We start from the raw sequence: 19608 nt of genomic DNA, 5'->3' as shown, positions 1-19608 counted from the left end.
GGCCATGATAGTGCATGCCTTTAATCGCAGCATTCAGGAGGATGAGGCAGGTGGTTCTAAATCTATAGAGTGAGTTCTAGGACAGTCAGGGATACACAGAGAAACCCTGTCTCAAAATAAATAAATTAATAATAATAATAATAATAATAATAATAATGATTTATATTCTTTTACAATTTCACAGGTAAAGGGGCTTAATTTTGGCACAGAATATTAAAAGTTAATAGTAATAACAAACTGCAATTACTTCACATGGGGGCTTTGCAGTTAGGAGCCCTTAATGCTCTTACAGTTGACCTGAGTTCAGTTTCTAGCACCCACACTGGGTAGCTCACAATCACCTGTAACTCCAGCTCCAGGAGATCTAACACCCTCTTCAGGCATCTTTGGGTACCCATGATCATATCTATATATCCATATACACACACACACACAAATTTAAATAATAATGAATAAAATTACTCCTCATGGCATTTAAGCCTCTGTACAGATGAAATCTCTCTTGACATATGAAAGGCAACCAAGAATGCCTCATCTGAGATCAGCTTTGCCAGGAGCCCTGAACAGCAATAAAACAAAGAACTGCCCCTACACTACAAAGAACATTTTACTTCTCACCTGACCTAAGAGCAACTAGGATTACCTCGATAGTAAGCTTCATCTTCTTCATGTTGATAATTTTTTTCCTGGATGGGATTCTTCCTATAATTCCGTCCATCGAATGTTATAAGCTGTGGGCGCAGAACATCCATGACACTGTCTCCAAATGGGGGTCTAGTAGAGTCCTGAAAAATAAATCATCCTTTTACCATTGTTTTAGAATTAGAAATGAAAGGTTAGGTCAGTAAGATGGCTGAATAGATAATGACACTGGTTCCCAAGGTTAATGACGCACGTGGTGGAAGGAGAAAACTGACTCCTACAGTTGCCACACACGCAGACAAAATAAATAATGTAATAAAAATTAAATAAAAACCCCTATTAGATGGGCCATTATGTAGGCCCGAATGGACATAACTGGGCTGTAGTTCATAGCACATCCTAAGTAAAAATAGTGTCACTTTCCGCTGGCCGGCCACTGTGTGTAAGCTCTCAGAAGGCAAGGACTGCATTTCCCACCATTCTATTACATCTCCTGACTCACTCCAGACAGCCATTTGTAATCTATGTATCAGCTTTCCCGTAAGAGGCATTAGTAGAATACAGCCAGTGACTGCCAGTGACTTTGAGTGTCTTTAACCTAAGCGGATGCAGTCTTGATATTTATTTAACCATGTGCAAAGTGCTTCATTCTTTCTTTTCAATATAATAATACAATGTGGAACCATTCATACAATATCCATGGAAGAGCGCTAAGTACTTTTCAAGGTGCTAGAAATACACACCTAACAATCAGACCTAATTTCCTTATCAAAGTACAACTACAGACGGGCAGCGGTGACGCACGCCTTTAATCCCAGCACTTGAGAGGCCGAGGCCAGCCTAGGTTACCAAGTGAGTTTCCAGGAAAGGCGCAAAGCTACACAGGGAAACCCTGTCTCGAAAAACAACAAAACAAAACAAACAAACAAACAAAAAGTACAACTACAATACGATTTAACATAGTTCTCAGACCAACACATTAGTGAGGAGGTCACTGCCCAACAAACTGCATCACTTACTGAGAAAAGTGAAGTTTCTAGTCACCACTTGAATCAATAGTTAGGAAATAAAGACTCCTTATCAACTAGCAGTGGTTAAGTTCAACCCATGTTCCCGCCACAGGTGACTGAGTCTTCAAGCCCATGTACTTAAAATGCCAAAGAAAACCTAATAATCCCATCTAGATAAATGCTTGGTCCAAACCTCTGCCAAGTCACTCACTACCAAGGTGTGGATTTGTGTTTTTGAGAACACACAAAGTCAACGTTGACGAGAGGATGTAATTATCAACAGTCTTAGGACACGCTGGTGTGCTATTCTTTAGCAACCTCTCCCCACTTCAAAGAGCAGCTCTGTACAAAAGTCGTCTTTATGCAGTAAAGTTTGGGCCCCGAGCGCGAGGTGGTTGTGATGCATACTCATCTACCTTTCCTGCAGCAGCTCCAGGCAGAGAGGCTGCGCAGAAGGACGGAAACCCACTAGCCCTGTGTCATGGGGGTTTGGAGAGGAAGCGGTATCTATGTCTTCGTGTAATTATCGTTTCGTGGGAGAAGCTGAAGTCCTAAATCGAAGAAGTAAACAAAGAACCCCTACGCCAGAGGCAGGGACCAGAAAACACCGCGCGGCAGCAAGATAACCAGAACCACGCGGAAGATGACGGGGCGGCAGCGACCCGGAAGTGTTCTCCGGAAGCTCGCTCTCGCCCCGCCCCGCCCACGCCCTCGCTGCGCATGCGCGAGAGCGCCGCCCTAGGATTTTCCCACCGCCGCAGGGGCGGGCGTGCGCGTGCCCGCCATAAAAAATTCCCCGCAGCGCCGGGCGGGCACGCGCACGCCCGCCGTCTACGTCGTCGTAGCGGACGGAGCCGCACGGCTCGATCCCGGGGGCGGGGCTGTCAGGCAAAGTGCACAAGCGACTCGGGTAAGTAGCCAAGGCTTCCCGAACGAACCGTCGGTGGTTCTGGACCCCTACCTGCCAGGACTAACAGAGAGAGGGTGGAAAGAGACCCCGGAGGCTCACCCGCGCCGGGCGTGTGCAATGTCCTCGGACTGAGCATGCGGGCGGAGGGTTGGCGCCTGCGCAGTGGGCCGGCCGCGAGCCTCTGCTTCCTCCCGAACTGCGGGGTGGGAAGCGAGCCCCGCTTGGAGTTAGCGTAGCCAGGGCTGGTGTGCTGACTCCTCCCCGACCCGGCCTGGTTCTTCGTCCCACCTATACATAGAGCTGCTACCTCGCTATTTGATTCGGATGGTGACCCGTATGTTCAGGTGGAACACACTGGAATGATTGGTTGGTAGAACCCAAGGGTTGTCATAATTAGCCTCCGTACTGGATCCGAATCGACTTAAGCGTCCGGTGTTTTTTTCCGAGACTTAATTTTTAAGAAGGATCTCTTGTTTTGTCTGTTGTTGGTGAGAAAATAAGTAATTTATGAGTGCAAGGTCATCTCTGTCGTACACAAAGTAAGTATTTAACCAAGCCATATTGTGTCCCACAAATACCATTATTTTTCCTGTGAGCGTCTCTGCTGTCAGCCCCAGTTTCTCTCATAGAGCCAAGTTCATCAGCATGCAGCTAAGTTTTACTGAGTGCCTCTTACTGGCCTAGCAGCCCCCTGGTAGGCAAAGTTGTATACTCCACACAATGAGAGAAAAAAAAAACAGAACGGACTGACCTTCATGACTCCAACCATCTCGGTCCCCTGCAGTCTACTGAACTGCCAGTTCTTGTTCTAATATTTATAAATCATTCACCCAGGAAACATGATACCATGCCTCAAGGATACAAAGGTGATTTGTGTTCTGCTTTCTAACAGGACAGCATTCTCTCCTCACCATTACTAAGCAAATGCTCTACCACTGAACTATATTCTCTCCAGACCCAAGACCACAGGCTAGATATTTACATGTGTGTGTGCCCATGCATGTGGAGGCTCGAGGCTGATGTCCGATGTCTTCCTCCATAGTTTTCATAACTTCCCTGAACCCAGAACGAGACAATTCCGGCTAATCTAGCTAATCATCTTGCTATTGGGAATCGCTTATCTTCAACTCCCAGGTGCTGGGAAGACAGGCAGCTACTGCACCTTCGCACCTGAATTCGTTGCTTTTAAGTGAGTTCAAGGGATCCCTAACTCCTCCAGTGCGGAGCACTTAATCCATTGAGCTATCTTCCCAGCCCCACTGCAGAGTTCTTAATAAGATGATAAACAAAGTGAACCTGCTGACTGAGGGTGTAGCCCAGTGGTAGAATGGATGAAGTACATAACAGATACCGTTGTCAACAGAGGGAGACCCTTCCCTTTCTCTTCCAGGAGTTTTCACATAGCTATGTCAAAGAGAATTTGAACTTTTCCTAGGAGTACATCTGGTAGAGCTTAATAAGTATGAGAAACTGGGCTCTGCGTAGGGAAAACTGGGTGTGATAGTGCATAGCTGTAATTCCGACACTTAGTAGGCCCATCCCGCAGAGTCTGGAATTGAAGAACAGTCTGGGCTACAAAGCCAGAGTCTTGGGGGGGGGGGGGGGGGGCGCGGTGCCAGTGTCTACTACTGATTTGTGTTTTGTTTCTAATTGCTTTGCCTATTTGATTTAATCTTCATAACACTTCCATAAGGCAGGCACTATTACTCATTGCATTTTACAGGTGAGGCATCTAAGGAAAAGTCAACTGATTGTCCAGTCACACAGCAGATAGCAAAGTCAGGATAGAGCCCTAGGCAGGCAGCTGTTTATAGTCAGCTCTTATTTAAAGACTTATTTATTTACCAGGCTTCATGAAAAAAAAAAAAAAACAGAAATTTCTTTTCATACCAACCAGTTCTTGTGACGTTTGGGAGCCAGCTTATTGGTTTCCTTTTTATTTTGATGATTTAAAAACATTTGAGACTATTGAAAAAGAAAAGATATATTTATTTTTATTTGCTTGCTTGTGCGTGCATGCGAGCATGCTTGCAACCAAGGAGGCCAGAAGAGGGCAGCAGATCTCCCAGAGCTGGAGTTGCAAGTGGAAGTTACAGGAGCCACCAAACTTGGGTACTGGGGACCTAACTCCAGTCCTCTGCAAGAGCAGCAAGCATCTTAACCTCTGAGCCAACTCTTCAAGCCTGGTGGTCAGACTTTTTTTTGTTTTTTTTTGTTTTTTCGAGACAGGGTTTCTCTGTGTAGCTTTGCGCCTTTCCTGGAACTCACTCTGTAGACCAAGCTGGCCTCGAACTCACAGAGATCCGCCTGGCTCTGCCTCCCGAGTGCTGGGATTAAAGGCGTGCACCAGTACCGCCTGGTGGTCAGACCTTAATCGCTGTGCTAGCTAACCCTCATGCACAGCAGCAGATCAACAAGCCATTGCTTCAAAAATTAGACAACCTTAGGTTGGGGATTTAGCTCAGTGGTAGAGCGCAAAAGCGCAAGGCCCTGGGTTCGATCCTCAGCTCAAAAAAAAAAAAAAAAAAAAAAAAAAGAAATTAGACAACCTTTAGGAAGTCAGTGATTCCTGTGAACTGTGTAAGCATTCTGTGGATATACTTACATGAGTGGCGACTTAGAGTTACCCTAGTCACTTAGTTAATCCCTCTGCTCAGCATTTACAACCTAGGGTTTGTTGTCAGCTTAACTCCTGTTTACCCCTTCATGATGGCAATTCAAAACTAGAGACTGAAGGGTGTAGCTCAGAGTGGAACATGCACAGGGTCCTGGCTTCTGTCGCCAACACCAACAAGAGAAGAAATAAAAAGAAAAAAAAAAAAACCTTAAGCAAATCTTTAGAAGCAGACATCTTGCAGATATGTCTCTGCAGACAGTGGCTTCTTTAAAGTTAACTTTGTGCTGATTTCGAGCTCTGTTTTTCCACCCTGACTCTTGTGTGTATGGAGCTATACTAGTTCTGAGAATTGGGAAGAAATAGGATGAAAGAATGTTCCTTTGATGACCCTCAGTTTTGGAGTCACTGTGGCTAGCCTTTGAAGCCGCCTGGCCGCCGCCTGGGTGCTCTATTGAGCAGCTGATCTCAAAATGCAAAATACAAAGCGTCAGCAACTAAATAGAACATTATCAGGGTGGAAGTTGAAAAGATCAGAGTTTAAAAATCTTAGTTGAGAAAAATAAACAGTTCTCTGGGGGGTTCTGCTCTGAACTGGGGGGAAGTAAAGCCAGAGCTGCTCTCTGGGGAAGTGGCTGAGTGGTCTGTACGCTTCATTTAAATCCCACCAGGCATCTGGTTAGAGATTTGGACCTGGTCCATCAATACTTGTCTCTTTTAAGGAACACTAAAAACTTTAGCAGGCTGTATTTTGAGACAGTGTGGTGCAAAGGAGCAATTACAATTCCACATGAAAGGTTGCTTTCCCTGATGGGTACAAGTACAATTCAGAAAGTAATAACCTAAGCGCAAAATTAAGGGTGTCATTAATGAGCTGGGCATTGTGGCCTCGCCTTCAACACCTGCACTGAGAAGCAGGGCAACTGAGTGAATTTGAGGCCAGTCTAGACCACATAGCAAGTTCCGGAACAGCCGGGCCTACACAGTGAAAAGCTGTTTCAAATTTTAAAAAAAGAGCCAGGCGGTAGTGGCACACGCTTGTAATCCCAGCACTCGGGAGGCAGAGGCCGGTGGATCTCTGTGAGTTCAAGGCCACCCTGGTCTACAGAATGAATTCCAGGACAGCCAGAACTGTTTCACAGAGAAACTCTGTCTCAAAAAAAACACAAAAAACAAAAAACAAAAAAAGGGGGGGAAGGGTAAAAAAAATCATTAATGAGTTTGCACTTATAATAGTCTAATGATAGCAATAGCCTTACAATGTCATTGTTCCATGTCCGTGTTCATTAGTGCAACCTATGGATGGCCATCTGGTGGAACTAGAAACCAAGCTCTGCTTCTCTGACAACCACAGGTCACTGCCATAGAATCAGGAGACAACAGCCACCATCTCCCACATCGTTTACCATTTTCCTTAGAAGGAAACCAGATGCTCTGGACATTTATAGTAATGTAGCACTCTTTAGTACTTTCCTGTTTTAAAAAACAAGAGTGCCAACTTTGTACGTATTGTTTGATTGGTTGGGTTGGGTTGGGTTTGGTGTGTTTTTTTGAGGGATCCCATGAATCCCCGATTGGCCTTGAACTTGCTATAGAATCAAAGAGGAACAAGAACTTCTGCTTCTCCTACCTCTGCCTCCCAGGTGCTAGAATTCTACTTCTTTACCACCACAGCTTGTTTATATGGTGCTAGGGACTGAGCCCGGGGCTTCCTACATGCTAGGCAAGCACTCCACTAACCGAGCCAGCTCCCCGGCCCTGGAAAATTCGTTTTGTCCTTTTTAAGCCAGACATGGTGCTACGTGGCTGTAATCCCAGGACTTGGGAGACTGACACAGTGGCATTGCCCTGAGTTTCATTCACGCCAGGCCAAGCTACATAGTAAGTTCCAGGCCAGCAAATTAAGACCTTCTCTATAAATAAATAAATAGCCTTTTTATTTAAAAAAAAAAAAAAATGTTAAAACCTATATAATGTAAAAATTAGCCATTGTCTGTTGTTATCGAAACAGGCTCCTGGCTATGTAGTCTGGAGTACACAATCCCCTGCCTCAGCCTCCTGAGTAACTGGAATATTGCATACCTGTGCATACTACCACTACTACCATGTAAAGTCATTTGTTCACTTAAATACTAGGATCCATTATGGAGTGAGAGACCACAAGCTACATGGTTTTATTGAAATTTTATTTAGCATTTAAAAGTGAACATATAGCGCCGGGCGGTGGTGGAGCACACCTGTAATCCCAGCACTGGGGAGGCAGAGGCAGGTGGATCTCTGTGAATTCGAGGCCAGCCTGGTCTACAGAGCTAGTCTAGGACAGGCTCCAAAGCTACAGAGAAACCCTGTCTTGGAAAAAAAGAAAAAAAAAAAAAGTGAACATACAGCTCTTCAGTTACATTAATAGCCACAACATGAGTCTCATGACTACTGTATTGGACAGAACTAGACTATCAGAACATTTCCATGGTGACAGAAAGTTCTAGATGGTATAAATGTGGTCGTAACCATTTTAAAATTATACACTGGCCAGGCAGTGGTGGCACACCCCTTTAATCCCAGCACTTGGAAGGCAAAGGCAGGTGGATTTTTGTGAACTTAAAGGCCATTCTGGTCTACAGACCTATTTCTAGGACAGCCAAGACCATACAAAGAAACGCCGTCTCAAAAAACAAAACAGCAAGAATGTATGTATGTGTTTAATATAATTTCATATGCTTCTGAAATCGCTATGTTCTTGTTCTGAAGTTTTGTGGGAAGTCATGAACTCAGTACTGGGATCTGGGTTTTCAGATGTGGCACATGATTAAGCCCACAGATGCTCAATTCATAAAGATCCATGGTTTCTGAGATCAGTTCCTGAATTATTTTGTTCCAGTTTTTGGTCGCCATCAAGTGTTAGATTTAGGCATTACATTTAGATGAAAAGGTTAACAGTTTCTTAATGAATGTGCCAATATGTATTTCCTAACCCATCTCCCTTCCTTGGGAACAGAACACAATGTTATTCTGGACTCTTATTTGGAAAACTTGATAAGTGAACTTCTTGGTATGGTGAGGATGTACCCAAGACAAACTGTCCTGTGGAGCAGAAATATTTATCCTTGGGTCCATTTCTGCCTTGGCACTGACATATCACTCTTCATAACCTATAAATCATCCGCACTCAGTCCCACACTCAATGGCACAATTTGCTAATGGGAGAAAATAGGACTCCTTGTTATCTTAGAGGTGGGTATCTTTTTTTCTTTTCTTTTCTTTTCTTTTTTTTTTTTTTTTTTTGACAGGGTGTTTCTGTATAGCCTTGGCTGTCCTGGAACTCACTCTGTAGGCCAAACTGGCCTCAAACTCACCGAGATCCACCTGTCTCTGCCTCCTGAGTGCTGGGATCAAAGGCATGCACCACCACACCCAGCTTGGCAAGCTTCCCCCTCCCCACCCCCCCCCCCCACCCCACCCCCCACCCCGAGACAGGTTTTCTCTGTGTAGTTTTGGTGCCTGTCCTAGAACTTGCTCTGTAGACCAGGCTGGTCTCGTACTCACAGAGATCAGCCTGCCTCTGCCTCCTGAGTGCTGGGATCAAAGGCTTGCACCACCACGCCCAGCTTGGCAAGCTATTTTTAAGCACGTTTTTACTTCAAAACCTGAGTGACATCATAAAGAACTGTATACAGATGGAGGGTGGGGAAAGCTGGCCCCACCGGGCTAGAATGAAGTATTGTCACCTGGCTTTTATAAACCTGTCGATTGCTGTGTTTCCTCCTATAGTGAAGAGAGACTTCTGCTGGAGGGAATGGCTGCCTCCTCGTCCTCATCTTCAGCTGGTGGGGTCAGTGGCAGTTCCGTCACCGGATCTGGCTTCAGTGTTTCAGACCTGGCCCCGCCACGGAAAGCTCTGTTCACCTACCCCAAAGGAGCTGGAGAGATGTTAGAAGGTGAGTTCATGCTGGGTTTGTGCCTGTGCAAGCAGCTCAGCTGGAGGGCCACCTAGACTCCTTGAAGCCAGAGACCTTAAGTGACCCGACCAGGGTTGGCCCTAGAGTCAGGACCCCTCTCCATGTCTGACTCCAGGCTGCCTTGTGGCACCTGTTTATGTATTGTCTTTTCAGTGTCTGCAGATGGGTTAACCCCACCAGACAGGCCTGAAGGGGAAATCAAAGGGAAGTATTTACCTCTGTGAAGGTGACTCTTATAGCCCACTGCAGGACATGGCTGTGTGACTACGTGGTTTAGATGGTACTGGAGACAGATTTACAGCCACTGTCTTATCACACATTTGCAAACTGGCTGGCCAGAAATAGATCACAGGCAGTGCTCATGAAACGGCGCTGGCCACTGACTGGGAGGCGTCAGGTTCGTGTTGAGCATAAAATTCACATGAGACATTAACTTAAAACGTACATGTCTTGCTTGGCAGGCGAATCTCTGAATTCTAGGCCAGCCTTGTCTACATAGTGAATTCCAGGCCATCCAGCGCTATACAATGACACCCTTTTTCTTTTCAAAAAGAAACAAAACAATAAAATGCGCATGTCTGGGCTCACCCTAGAGATCCTGAATTTTTGACTAAGACAGGAATCTTTGTTGGTTTTTTTGTTTTGTTTTGTTTAAATATTTATTTATTATGTATACAATGTTCTGCCTACATGACATGCTTGCAGGCCAGAAGAGGGCACCAGATCTCATTACAGATGGTTGTGAGCCACCATGTGGGTGCTGGGAATTGAAATCAGGACCTCTGAAACAACAGCCAGTGCTCTTAAGCACTGAGCCATCTCTCCAGCCCCGAATCTTTGTTTTTTGACCAGTATCCAGGGCCTTCTCATGAGATAGTCTTCTTATACTTTAAAAACACTGGCAAATGCTTTTAAATGTTTTGAGCCATTAAGGGCTCAGAATCACTTGAGTCAAGCAAGTTTGGGTTGAATTATAAAAATGGTCTTTTTTTTTTATATAAATCTTGCATATTTGCATGGATATATTTTAAATTAATTAGGAGACCTCTGTGAGAAAGGCACCAGCTCTATCTGGGGGCTGGCTTTTTGGAGTGATCGTTGTCATTTATATCAGATACTGAAAAAATAACGGTGTCGGGTTAAACAATGCCAGACGCCATCACTGCTTCTTTTTTTCTTGTCCTGTTGGGGATTGACCCCAGTGGCCTCATGCACGATAGGCAAGCACTCTGACCCAGCTGCATGCCTAGCAAGCCAGGACAAACAGAAGAATCTTTTGTGACAGAAACACAGGCAGGCTCTCGCATCGTAAGGCGCTGGGGTGGCTTGCATGTGATTGGTGGTGAAGCAGCAGGCCGTGTGTGGTCTGGAGGGTGGTGTATTGGGCATGCGCACGCGCTTGTGCCCTTGCCTTTCTGTTAATACTCACCACATCTGACTGGAAGTCGGGGCTTTGTCTCCGTATGTGGCACTAAGAGTAAATCACAACCCTAGCTCTGTGCAGCAGAGATGTGGTTAAGGAGTTTCCCACAGACAGATGACGAGTGGAAGGCACTTAAGTTGCTTAATGAGCTTTATAGCGCAGAAGAGATCAGTGCTTAGCACTGCTTCAAGAAAACCGTCATGGACATATATTAGTCTTACCCCAGCCCTTTGCATTTACCTCATTGGGGCATTGATTGGATTCTGTTGCAGAACGGATTTGTTACACTTAAATGCTCAGTGCGCAGTTGTGGCCGGCCCTCCTTCATCCCAGGCTTTCCCCAGCCATCTTAAAAGCTGCTCACACTTAGACTGGAAAACATCTGACTTTGTCAAATCAAGTATCTGACACACCATTTAACATCAAGAAATAGAAAAGGGGCTGGAGAACCATCTCACCAGGTAAAAGGTGCCTGCCACCACACCTGACCACCTGAGTTTGATCCCTGGGTCTCATGGTGGAAGGGGGGACTGACTCCCAGAAGTTGTCCTCTGACCACCCCATGACTTCCGATACGTCCATAAATCAATGCCAGATTTTTAACACTGAAAAGACCGTCGTTACCCCACAGTTTCTGCTGGGGTTTGGTTCTGCTTCTCTTCCCCTCCGCCGTCCCCTCCCTATCCCACCCATGCCTCATCTCCACAGATACTGAAGTCAGCAGGTGCTCAGGTCTCCTGCGTGAACTGGTACTGTATTTACATAAGCCTTGTGTATAGCCTTCCATGTAGCACTCGTAAATGTGAGTTGGCAGTGGTGTCAGATTTGGAGATGACATTGTTGCACAGTGAAGATGCGTACATCAAACCGTTGTTCTTCGTTGTTGCATGTGTTTATCTTTGAGTCTCGGTATCCAGGCTGGCCTCTAACTCCTGAATTCCTTACCCTCCTGTCTCCCGAGTGCCGAGATTACAGGCACATAGCACTGTGTCTGGTTTAGTCCATGTTGGGGACCAAACCCAAGGCTCGGTGCCTGCTGGATGAACACCTTCCCAACTGAGCTGCGGGCCCAGCCCCTATCTTCTGACACAGCCAGATGAAAGAGGAAAGTGGAAACAATGTTGATGGATTCAGACAATCCCAACACTCAGGAGGCTGAAACAGGAGCATTGCTGTGAGTTCAGTGATAGCCTATGCTACGTAGAGACTTCTATGCCAGCTTGGGCAAAGAGTGGAACTCTGTAAAAAGAAAGGGGGCACAGCAAGGTTGCCTTTGAGAGCGAGGAACAGAAGCATTTAGGAGTCAGGGTTGGGTGTGTGTCAGAATCCCAACAGGTTCATCTTGATGCTGCCTGCTCCTAAATCTAGAATAGTAAATCCAAACAACCTGTAGTTAACCTCTCAATTAAACTTTGGTGCATCTGCTGGCTGCTAACAGCAGCAGGAAGCAAGCTTTAACAGTCTCCTTCCCTCGGCCAAGATTGTTCTCACCCAGTTATTAGGGAGTAAATGAGACGCTGCCTTCCAGCCCAGAAGTGGCTCTATTTTAGGGACCTCACAGGCCACTGATTTATAAATCACCTGGACTGTCTAATTTCCTACTGTGAAGTAATACCTTCTCAGTGAGTTTCCATAGCATTGAACTTAATGGAATTGGCGATAGTGTTAGATTGGGGCCATTTACTGAACATTTCTCACCGGTGCACTGGTGCCCAGTGTGTTGATTACAATTATAACTGGGAGACAGGTCACCTCTGGCTGACTCCTCTGCAGACATCCCAAACTGTAGATTGGCAGATGTCACATCTGATAGACCGTGGCTTAAGGAGCAGGGGACTTTGTAGTCAATACAAAGCTGCACATGAGTAGGATACATCCTCACGCTGAAGCATGGGACAGTAGTACCCAGGCACCTTATTTGGAAGGTGAGCTGCTGCTATCTTTTTGCTTTGGAACTCATTACCAGGAAAGCTAGGCCAGTGCGATGACTTATGCACACTGTCCTATGATTAAATGAGAGCAGGAGGCTGCACTTCCAGAGGCTTCCTCCCTTGTCACTTGGCCCTTACAGCCCGTACTTCCCACCTGGGGGTAGCGCTAGTCCGTTGTGCTTTGCTCTTTGCACAGGAAGCCGAGTGCTAGTGGAGCTCGTTCAGAAGGATGCCAGTGTGGTAGTTACCTGCCAGAACACAGCACACTGCATCACTGCTGTCCAGTTCATGGCAGCTCCCTTCCCTTGTGGAGTTTGGAGTTCTCTGTTCTCTCTGCTCTTATCTAGACACACTCCATGATGTCAGCAGCCTGTCTCCATCTTTACACCAGTCAGGGGCAAGGGGTGCAGCTGAGCAGCAGCCAGTACACCTGGCATGGCCGTGCTCTGGGTGTGGCGCCCAGTTCCTTGAGAAAGAAAGATAAAAAGCCAGGGCTAGGAAGGAGACTTGAACTTACAGCCTGCTCATCCCAAGAGTAATTTCGGCCTCCCCACTCCCCACCATTGAAGATAATGTAATATTAGCAGGAAGCCTGTTTGGTTGTGTATTCACACCATTCAGATGAGTCAGCTGTACTTTTCCCTTTGATTACCAGGACTTGTAAAGAAAGGTTTGTGTGAAACTCAGCATGAGGCCAGAATGTGTTGGTAGCTCCCAGAATGATTGGTGTGTCACTTAAAACCCGTGACACACCAATCCACGACTGCTGAGTGAGTGCTGACATCTAGCAGTGCTAGTGTGAACTGCTACCTTGAGAGAGACAGCTGGACCCCTCTTTCCATTTGCTAGAGAACGCTGTAATGAAACACCTGCCCCGGGGGGTTTGCTGCCCTTTAAAACATGGAATTTGCCTACGTGAATTGTGTGTCTTTGGGGATGTGTTTTGCCGGATCAGCCTTTGCACTGACGGGTGTCGGGTTTCACAATCATCCTCTGAGCATCATGACAGAGCTAGCCACCTTCTTGTTGGCAGTTTTGGCCCCAGCTCAGTGCTAAGTTCTGGGCTTGCACCACCCCCTTAGCGTCATTCAGATCACAGTGCTTGGTTGGCTCCGTTGGAAAATCAGGGTTACAACTGTGTTTACAGAATGAGGTTTCCCAGCAGGGCTTTGTGATAGTCATGGTGGTACAACTTGATATAGTACAAGTCAATAACCCCTTTTCCCTTGGCTCTGGTTTTTTAGAATAAGTGATTGGAGTTTTGTCCTAAGTCACACAAGCACCACATCGCTGGGCGTGTCAGCTGCCTTGTTGGCCTGCTGTTCAGGTCAGGAGGGGGGCAGTGGTGACCAGGACATCAGGCTAAGGTTTCTTGTTTTTGTTTTTGTAACACTATTTTTGAACTCTCAAGCAAGTGGTACTATTTTAATATTCTAGGTATAGAAGAGGTAGCTTTACAGAGCAGTATTCTGAAGGACCCTTTGTTCACACCAGAAACACTTAGACCTCAGATGGAGAAGCAGGGGAGGAATGGACAGGCTCTCTTCTTTTCTAGAAGCCATTAAAACTAATGCCTGCGCCCTATTTCCTCGTAGATGGCTCTGAGCGATTCCTCTGTGAGTCGGTGTTCAGCTATCAAGTGGCTTCCACGCTTAAACAGGTGAAGCACGGTAAGTAAGCGTGTGAGCTGCTGTCTCGACTCCGAGTATACATTCACGGGAAGCAAGGGGGCACAAGTTCTGAAGGTCACTGTGCTGACTGAAGCGCCAAACTGTCAGGGACTTTCTGGATGGAAGGACATTCTAACAGCTTGTCCAGACTAAACCCCCTTGAGGTCTGAAGTCCCGGGTTGAGTTCTCCTAGGAGTCGATGCTTCCTGCTCCTCTGTGCTTTTACCTGCCCTTCATGAGACACACACCCCCCCCCCCCCAACTGCTTCCCATCATGCACCACCTTCCTCCAGTGTCTGTGCAGCACCTTCGGCCCTGTCTGCACCCTGAGCCCCTGGTGCACACACGTGTCACCAAGTCTCCATTACGCATCAGGGAACCGTTTCCCCTGCAGACTGTTCCTCCATGGAGAAACCCATGGGAGCATCTGAATGAATCCTTGTGGCCTGGAGAGCAAGGACCTGTTGATACTGTGATTTGTTTTTAGGTGATGTAGCTTGAGCTGGCTTCAAACTCTAGGTCCTCCTGCTCCAGCCTCCTGAGTGCTGGGATTACAGACATAGCCACTGAGTCTAGCTCCATCTTCTAGAATCCAGCACATACTGAGAGTGTGACAATGATAATTGTCCTGTTACAGTGCTAGGGCCCAAACAAAGAGCACGACACATGCTAGCCATGTGCCCCACCACTGAGGCTCACCCCAGCCTGTAACCACTGGGTTTTTGTTTTGTTTGTTGTTGGTAGTTTTTGTTGTTGTTGGGTTTTTTGGGTGTCTCTGTGTAGTTTTGGTACCTGTCCTGGATCTCACTCTGGAGACCAGACTGGCCTCAAACGCACAGAGATCCGCCTGGCTCTGCCTCCTGAGTGCTGGGATTAAAGGCATATGCCACCACTGCCAGGCTATTTTGGTTTTTTTCCCCAAGACAAGGTTTTCTGTGTATCCCTGGCTGTCCTGGAACTCACTCTGTAGACCAGGCTGACCTTGAACTCAGATCCTCCTGCCTCTGCCTCCAGAGTGCTAGGATTAAAGGCGTTCCCCACCACTGCCCGGCTGTATTTTTTTCCTTTATTATTTTTATTATTATTTTCTCACTCTATGACTCACTATGTAGCCCAGGCTGGCCTGGAACTCTGAGCAATCATCCTGTATCCACCTCCCAAGTGCTAGGCTTGAACTACCACTCCTTGCTACTTTTAATCCTCTCTCCCTCCCCCTACCCCCCCCTCCACCTCTCTCCTGGGCCCCCATCTGTGTGTGTGTCTCCTCCTCTGTCTCTGTATGTGTTTAATTATGTCTGTCTGTTTTTCTCTTGCATGTGTGTTCTCTTCTTTTTTAAACGAAGAGAAGGAGCGTTTATTAAGGAATTTTAGACAACTCACTCCTGAATCTCCCTCTTGCTGCAGGGGGCTACCTGGGTACGGCAATAAAACCCTGCTTGCTTTTGGGGGAGGCGGGCAGGAACATTTCGATACATTAAGCATAGATTTATAGAAAGACCCTTAGGAAAAGGAGAGTACATACCCATGTGGGTTGGGCTTCTTAAGAGAGTCCACTGTATTTCTTAATAATCGTGTATAATATTATTTTAATATAAAAACTTTCCAGCTGGGTGGTGGTGGCGGCGGCGCACACCTGTAATCCCAGAACTCGGGAGGCAGAGGCAGGTGGATCTCTGTGAGTTTGAGGCCAGCCTGGTCTACAGAGCTAGTCCAGGACAGGCTCCAAAGCTACAGAGAAACCCTGTCTCAAAAAAACGAAAAAAAAAAAACAAAAAAAAAAACCCAACTTTCCAGACTCAGAGAAAATGTATTTGGTCACGGTGAGGGCTGAGCCTGAAGGGAGATAAAGGGATGATGGACCTTGATGGATTAACACAACAGGAGAAAAGAGAAAAACACTCGGAGAAGAGGCTGGGGACATGGCTAGGCAATTAAGAGCACTGGCTGCTCTTCCAGAGGACTTGGGTTTCCTTCCCAGGACCCACATGGTGGCTGGCAGCCATCTGTAACTAGTTCCAAGGGATTTGACACCCTCTCCTGGCTTCCCTAGACACACTCACATGCATACACATAAATAATAAAGGTTAATGAGAATGAGTGGATTCCGGAAGACACCCAGTGCCAACCTCTGACCACCGTGTGCCTGACAAACATGCACACACATGTGTATGCACACACATACTGGGCAGTACACATGGAAGCTGATGCAGCCCGGCGGTGGGGCACTTGACCCTGGGTTCAGTCTCCTCCATTGCCAGCAAAGGGGGAAAAAGGAGTGCAGATGGATGGAGGCTGGGTGGGGACGTCCTCAGTCTTCAGACCTACATAAAGTGAGGCGCCATCACTAAATCGCAAGTAGGAAAGCCCATCTACAAATTCAGTCTTGACCAGGGGTCATGGCGGTAACAGTCTCATGGGAAATGCCCTGTTGTGTTCTGTCCCTTCTGACTCTGTGCAGATCAGCAAGTTGCCCGGATGGAAAAACTGGCCGGCTTGGTGGAAGAGCTGGAGGCTGATGAGTGGCGGTTTAAACCCATCGAGCAGTTACTGGGGTTCACACCCTCTTCGGGTTGATGTCGCCTGCACAGTGGCCCCTAAGGCACAGCCACCCAGAGATTGACAGCTGTCCTGGGAGCCGCACGTCGGAGTTCACATCCATGCTTGGTTCCTCTGTTTCTATTAATAGGCCACAACTGCTCCTGTGAGACACTGCTGAGTTTGTCACATGCTTGTTTAAAAGTATTGGGCAGCACTTAGGCGGCGGAGGCAGGAGGATCTCTATGAGTTCAAGCTAGCCTGATCTACATAGACTTCCAGGACAGCCAGGACTATGTAGAGAGAACCTGTCTCAAAAACAAAACAAAACAAGTATTGGGGATCAGATTAGGGCGATCCTCTCAGAGAACCAGGAGGGTTGGGATTTCAGAGAGTTATATGATTCTCCCAAGCCAGGTGGACACATGCCAGAATCGGCCAACTGAATGGGGACTATCCTGTCATTCATAGAGCGTCTGGAAACTTTCCCCCATCAAACCCAAGGTCAGGATCCACAGTTTCACAGTCACAGCCCAAACATTTCTCTTCACAGATGAGTGTGATTTCAGCTCAGGGTCTGGCCAGATGGGGAATTTTAAGGTGTTCTTGCCTCCTCTATTCTTAGACATTTAATATTATAGATTATTTTTCTCACCTCTTACGATATGCTAAATGGTGCTACCCCACCCCGTCCCTGTACCCCAAAATTGCTTTTTGAACGTTGCAGCACTTGAAAAAATAAAGTGACCTAATTCCTTGTAGACCCAGAAGTCCGTGGTCCAGCTCATTGGGGATATGAGAGCAATTCTGAAGCAAATAAATCCTGAAAAGAGTTCCAAATTGGCACTTATCCTTTCCAAGTCTGAGGGGTTGGGGACAGAGAGGAGAGACCAGATTCCTTTCCCTGTTAGACTCTCAGGCCCCTCCTCTCCAGACCTGCTTTAATTTAGATGGCATTGCCTTACTTCTGAGCTGTTGGCTGCAGTGTCTGAGCTCACTGCCACTCAGTAGGTGTGAGGGTGCGTTGTTGGTTGTCACTCTGTAACCAGGCTGGCCTCAAACTCATAGCAGTCCCCCTGCCTCAGCCTCCTAGGTGTTAATATTACCCTCCTCTCTTCACTGGGTTTGTACATGATGATAGAGAAAAACCTGGAAGATGCAGAGGTGGCCTTTGTGCCTCATCACGGGACCCCCACGCTTCACAATTAGGCAGATTACTATGATGTTACATACAGATTTGCCCTAGCCAGCATTTACCTTTCTGCTCATTAATAACTCACACCTGATCTGCTTAGAGTTGCTTAATTATAAATAAATTTAATCCTAGTAGCAATTGGCCTTAATCTCAGGAGTTCAAACTATTTCACACCCTCTTCCTGACAGGGAGGAGTTGACCTTGTTCTCTTGACAAAGGCTGAGCCAGGTGAAGATGAACTGCTCAGGGTCCCATAGCTCAGGCAGAAGACAGTCTTGTAAATTGGGGTGGACAGAAACTGACTGACTGTGGAGCCCCCATTCTTGTCTGAAGCCGTGCAGGGATTGAGAAGGGCCAGCCCACAGCCCGTGGGTCAGATTTTCAGTGAGTCTAGAAGCTGTCGTCCTCGTTTCCTGTGTGAAACTGCAGCACTGACTGTCCCCTTCCTTTGCCCTCTGTGTTGGGACGTAGGACAGAGTTTTGACTTGTTTAAGCAGGGCATTTCTTAATGTGCCCCTGGACATTAAAGAGAAACTTGGTAGCACACAGCTGTAATTTAGCACTTGGGAGGAAGTGGGAGGATTATTAGGATTTCAAGGCCAGCCTGGGCTACATGAGCCCTAAGAGAGAAGCTAGAGGCGGGGTGGAGAATGGAAGAGGGAACAGAGAGATGAAGAGACCTGAGCTGAACCACAGGCTTCATTGGTGATTTTTTTTTTTTTTTTTTTTTTTTTGTGAATCACTCAGCTGCATCTCCAGCCCTGCTGACAGGACCCTGCCTACTTTTTGAAGATGCACTGTGTCTCTGCACCTTTCTTGGCCATTGTCTCCTCCATACTTTGGGCTAGAAATGGACCGTCTGACTCGACTCTGATCTGTGCACTCAGTGTGGGCCAGTAACTAGCAAGCCTTAGTTACCCCTTTCTCTGCGTGCAAACTGCATAATATCCTCCAACACACACCATGAAGAGGAACTTGAAGCCTAGAGCAAGCCAGACAGCTAAGATCAACCCCAAAGCTGAGACTTAAAACATCCTACTCTAGTCCAGTGCCCCCAACCCTAAACCTTGTACAAAGAAAGTGTCTAGGGCTGGGAAGATGCCTCAGTCAGGAGAGCGCCTCTCAAGCACAAGGGCCTGAGTGTAAGCTCCAGAACCCACATACAAGCCAGGCATGGCAGGACACTGGGGTCCCAGTGCTGGGGAGGGAGGAGGAAGTAGGATCCTTCGGGCTTGCTGGCAACCAGTCCACCTTACTGGTGAACTCCAGGCCAGTGAGAGACTGTTTCAAAGGGCACGGTTGGCGTTCCTGAAGAGGATGTAAAGTTGTCCTCTAGCCCACACACATGGGTATGCTCTCACATACATACACTTCAAGGAGGAAAGCCTAAGAGCGTATGTACCAATGTACAATGAATTGTGACTGCCCTGCCTGCTACCTCCAGGGCTTTATAAGGAGGACTCAAGCACAGTGGAGGCTCTTTCCTTCTGAAGCTGGCAAGAATGAACTACATGGTGGTCATCATATCCCGAGGTAATAAAACACAAATGACAAACCTAATTAGCTGCTTTCCCTTTAAGATACTCCAAAGTGAACTTTTATGATTGGTTTTTGAGACAGGGTCTTGTGTCCCCGGGTTAGTTTTGAATTCAGGTCTCCTGTAACCCAATCCGGTCTTGGACTCCTGATTCTCTTCCACCTATCTCCAAAGTAGAAAGCGCA

The 19608-nt window shown here is 46.8% G+C and overlaps 2 protein-coding genes across 6 annotated transcripts in view; one reads left to right on the top strand and one right to left on the bottom strand.

The window, feature by feature from the left end:
• Positions 1-2728, bottom strand: part of Ascc1 (activating signal cointegrator 1 complex subunit 1) — a 91685-nt gene extending 88957 nt beyond the window's left edge. For 2 of the 4 annotated variants that reach the window (XM_036167589.1, XM_036167591.1), the window contains exons 1-2: positions 2069-2330; positions 644-785 (exon numbers count right to left, since the gene is read on the bottom strand). In XM_036167589.1, the coding sequence (XP_036023482.1) occupies positions 644-752 (109 nt within the window). In that variant the 5' untranslated portion in view covers positions 753-785; positions 2069-2330. Of the gene's footprint in view, positions 1-643; positions 786-2068; positions 2331-2613 lie in introns of those variants that run through there. The other 2 variants (XM_036167592.1, XM_036167590.1) reach the window with 2 other exon arrangements.
• Positions 2434-19063, top strand: Anapc16 (anaphase promoting complex subunit 16). Of its 2 annotated transcripts, XR_004943084.1 has the most exons (5): positions 2434-2562; positions 8945-9111; positions 14082-14156; positions 16615-16857; positions 18634-19063. XR_004943084.1 is itself a non-coding variant. In XM_036167593.1 (4 exons), exons 2-4 carry the CDS (start codon positions 8970-8972, stop codon positions 16728-16730), a joined length of 333 nt encoding a protein of 110 aa, XP_036023486.1. In that variant the 5' UTR covers positions 2434-2562; positions 8945-8969; the 3' UTR covers positions 16731-16861. The 2 variants fall into 2 exon arrangements, 1 of the variants encoding a protein (XP_036023486.1); XM_036167593.1 differs by lacking the exon at positions 18634-19063 and having other exon boundaries at positions 16615-16861.
• The last annotated feature ends 545 nt before the right edge of the window (positions 19064-19608 follow it).

This window comes from Onychomys torridus, chromosome 18, assembly GCF_903995425.1.
Source record: "Onychomys torridus chromosome 18, mOncTor1.1, whole genome shotgun sequence".
NCBI lineage: Eukaryota > Metazoa > Chordata > Mammalia > Rodentia > Cricetidae > Onychomys > Onychomys torridus.
Note: the sequence above shows the minus strand (reverse complement) of the source record. Positions and strands in the feature narration are given on the sequence as shown.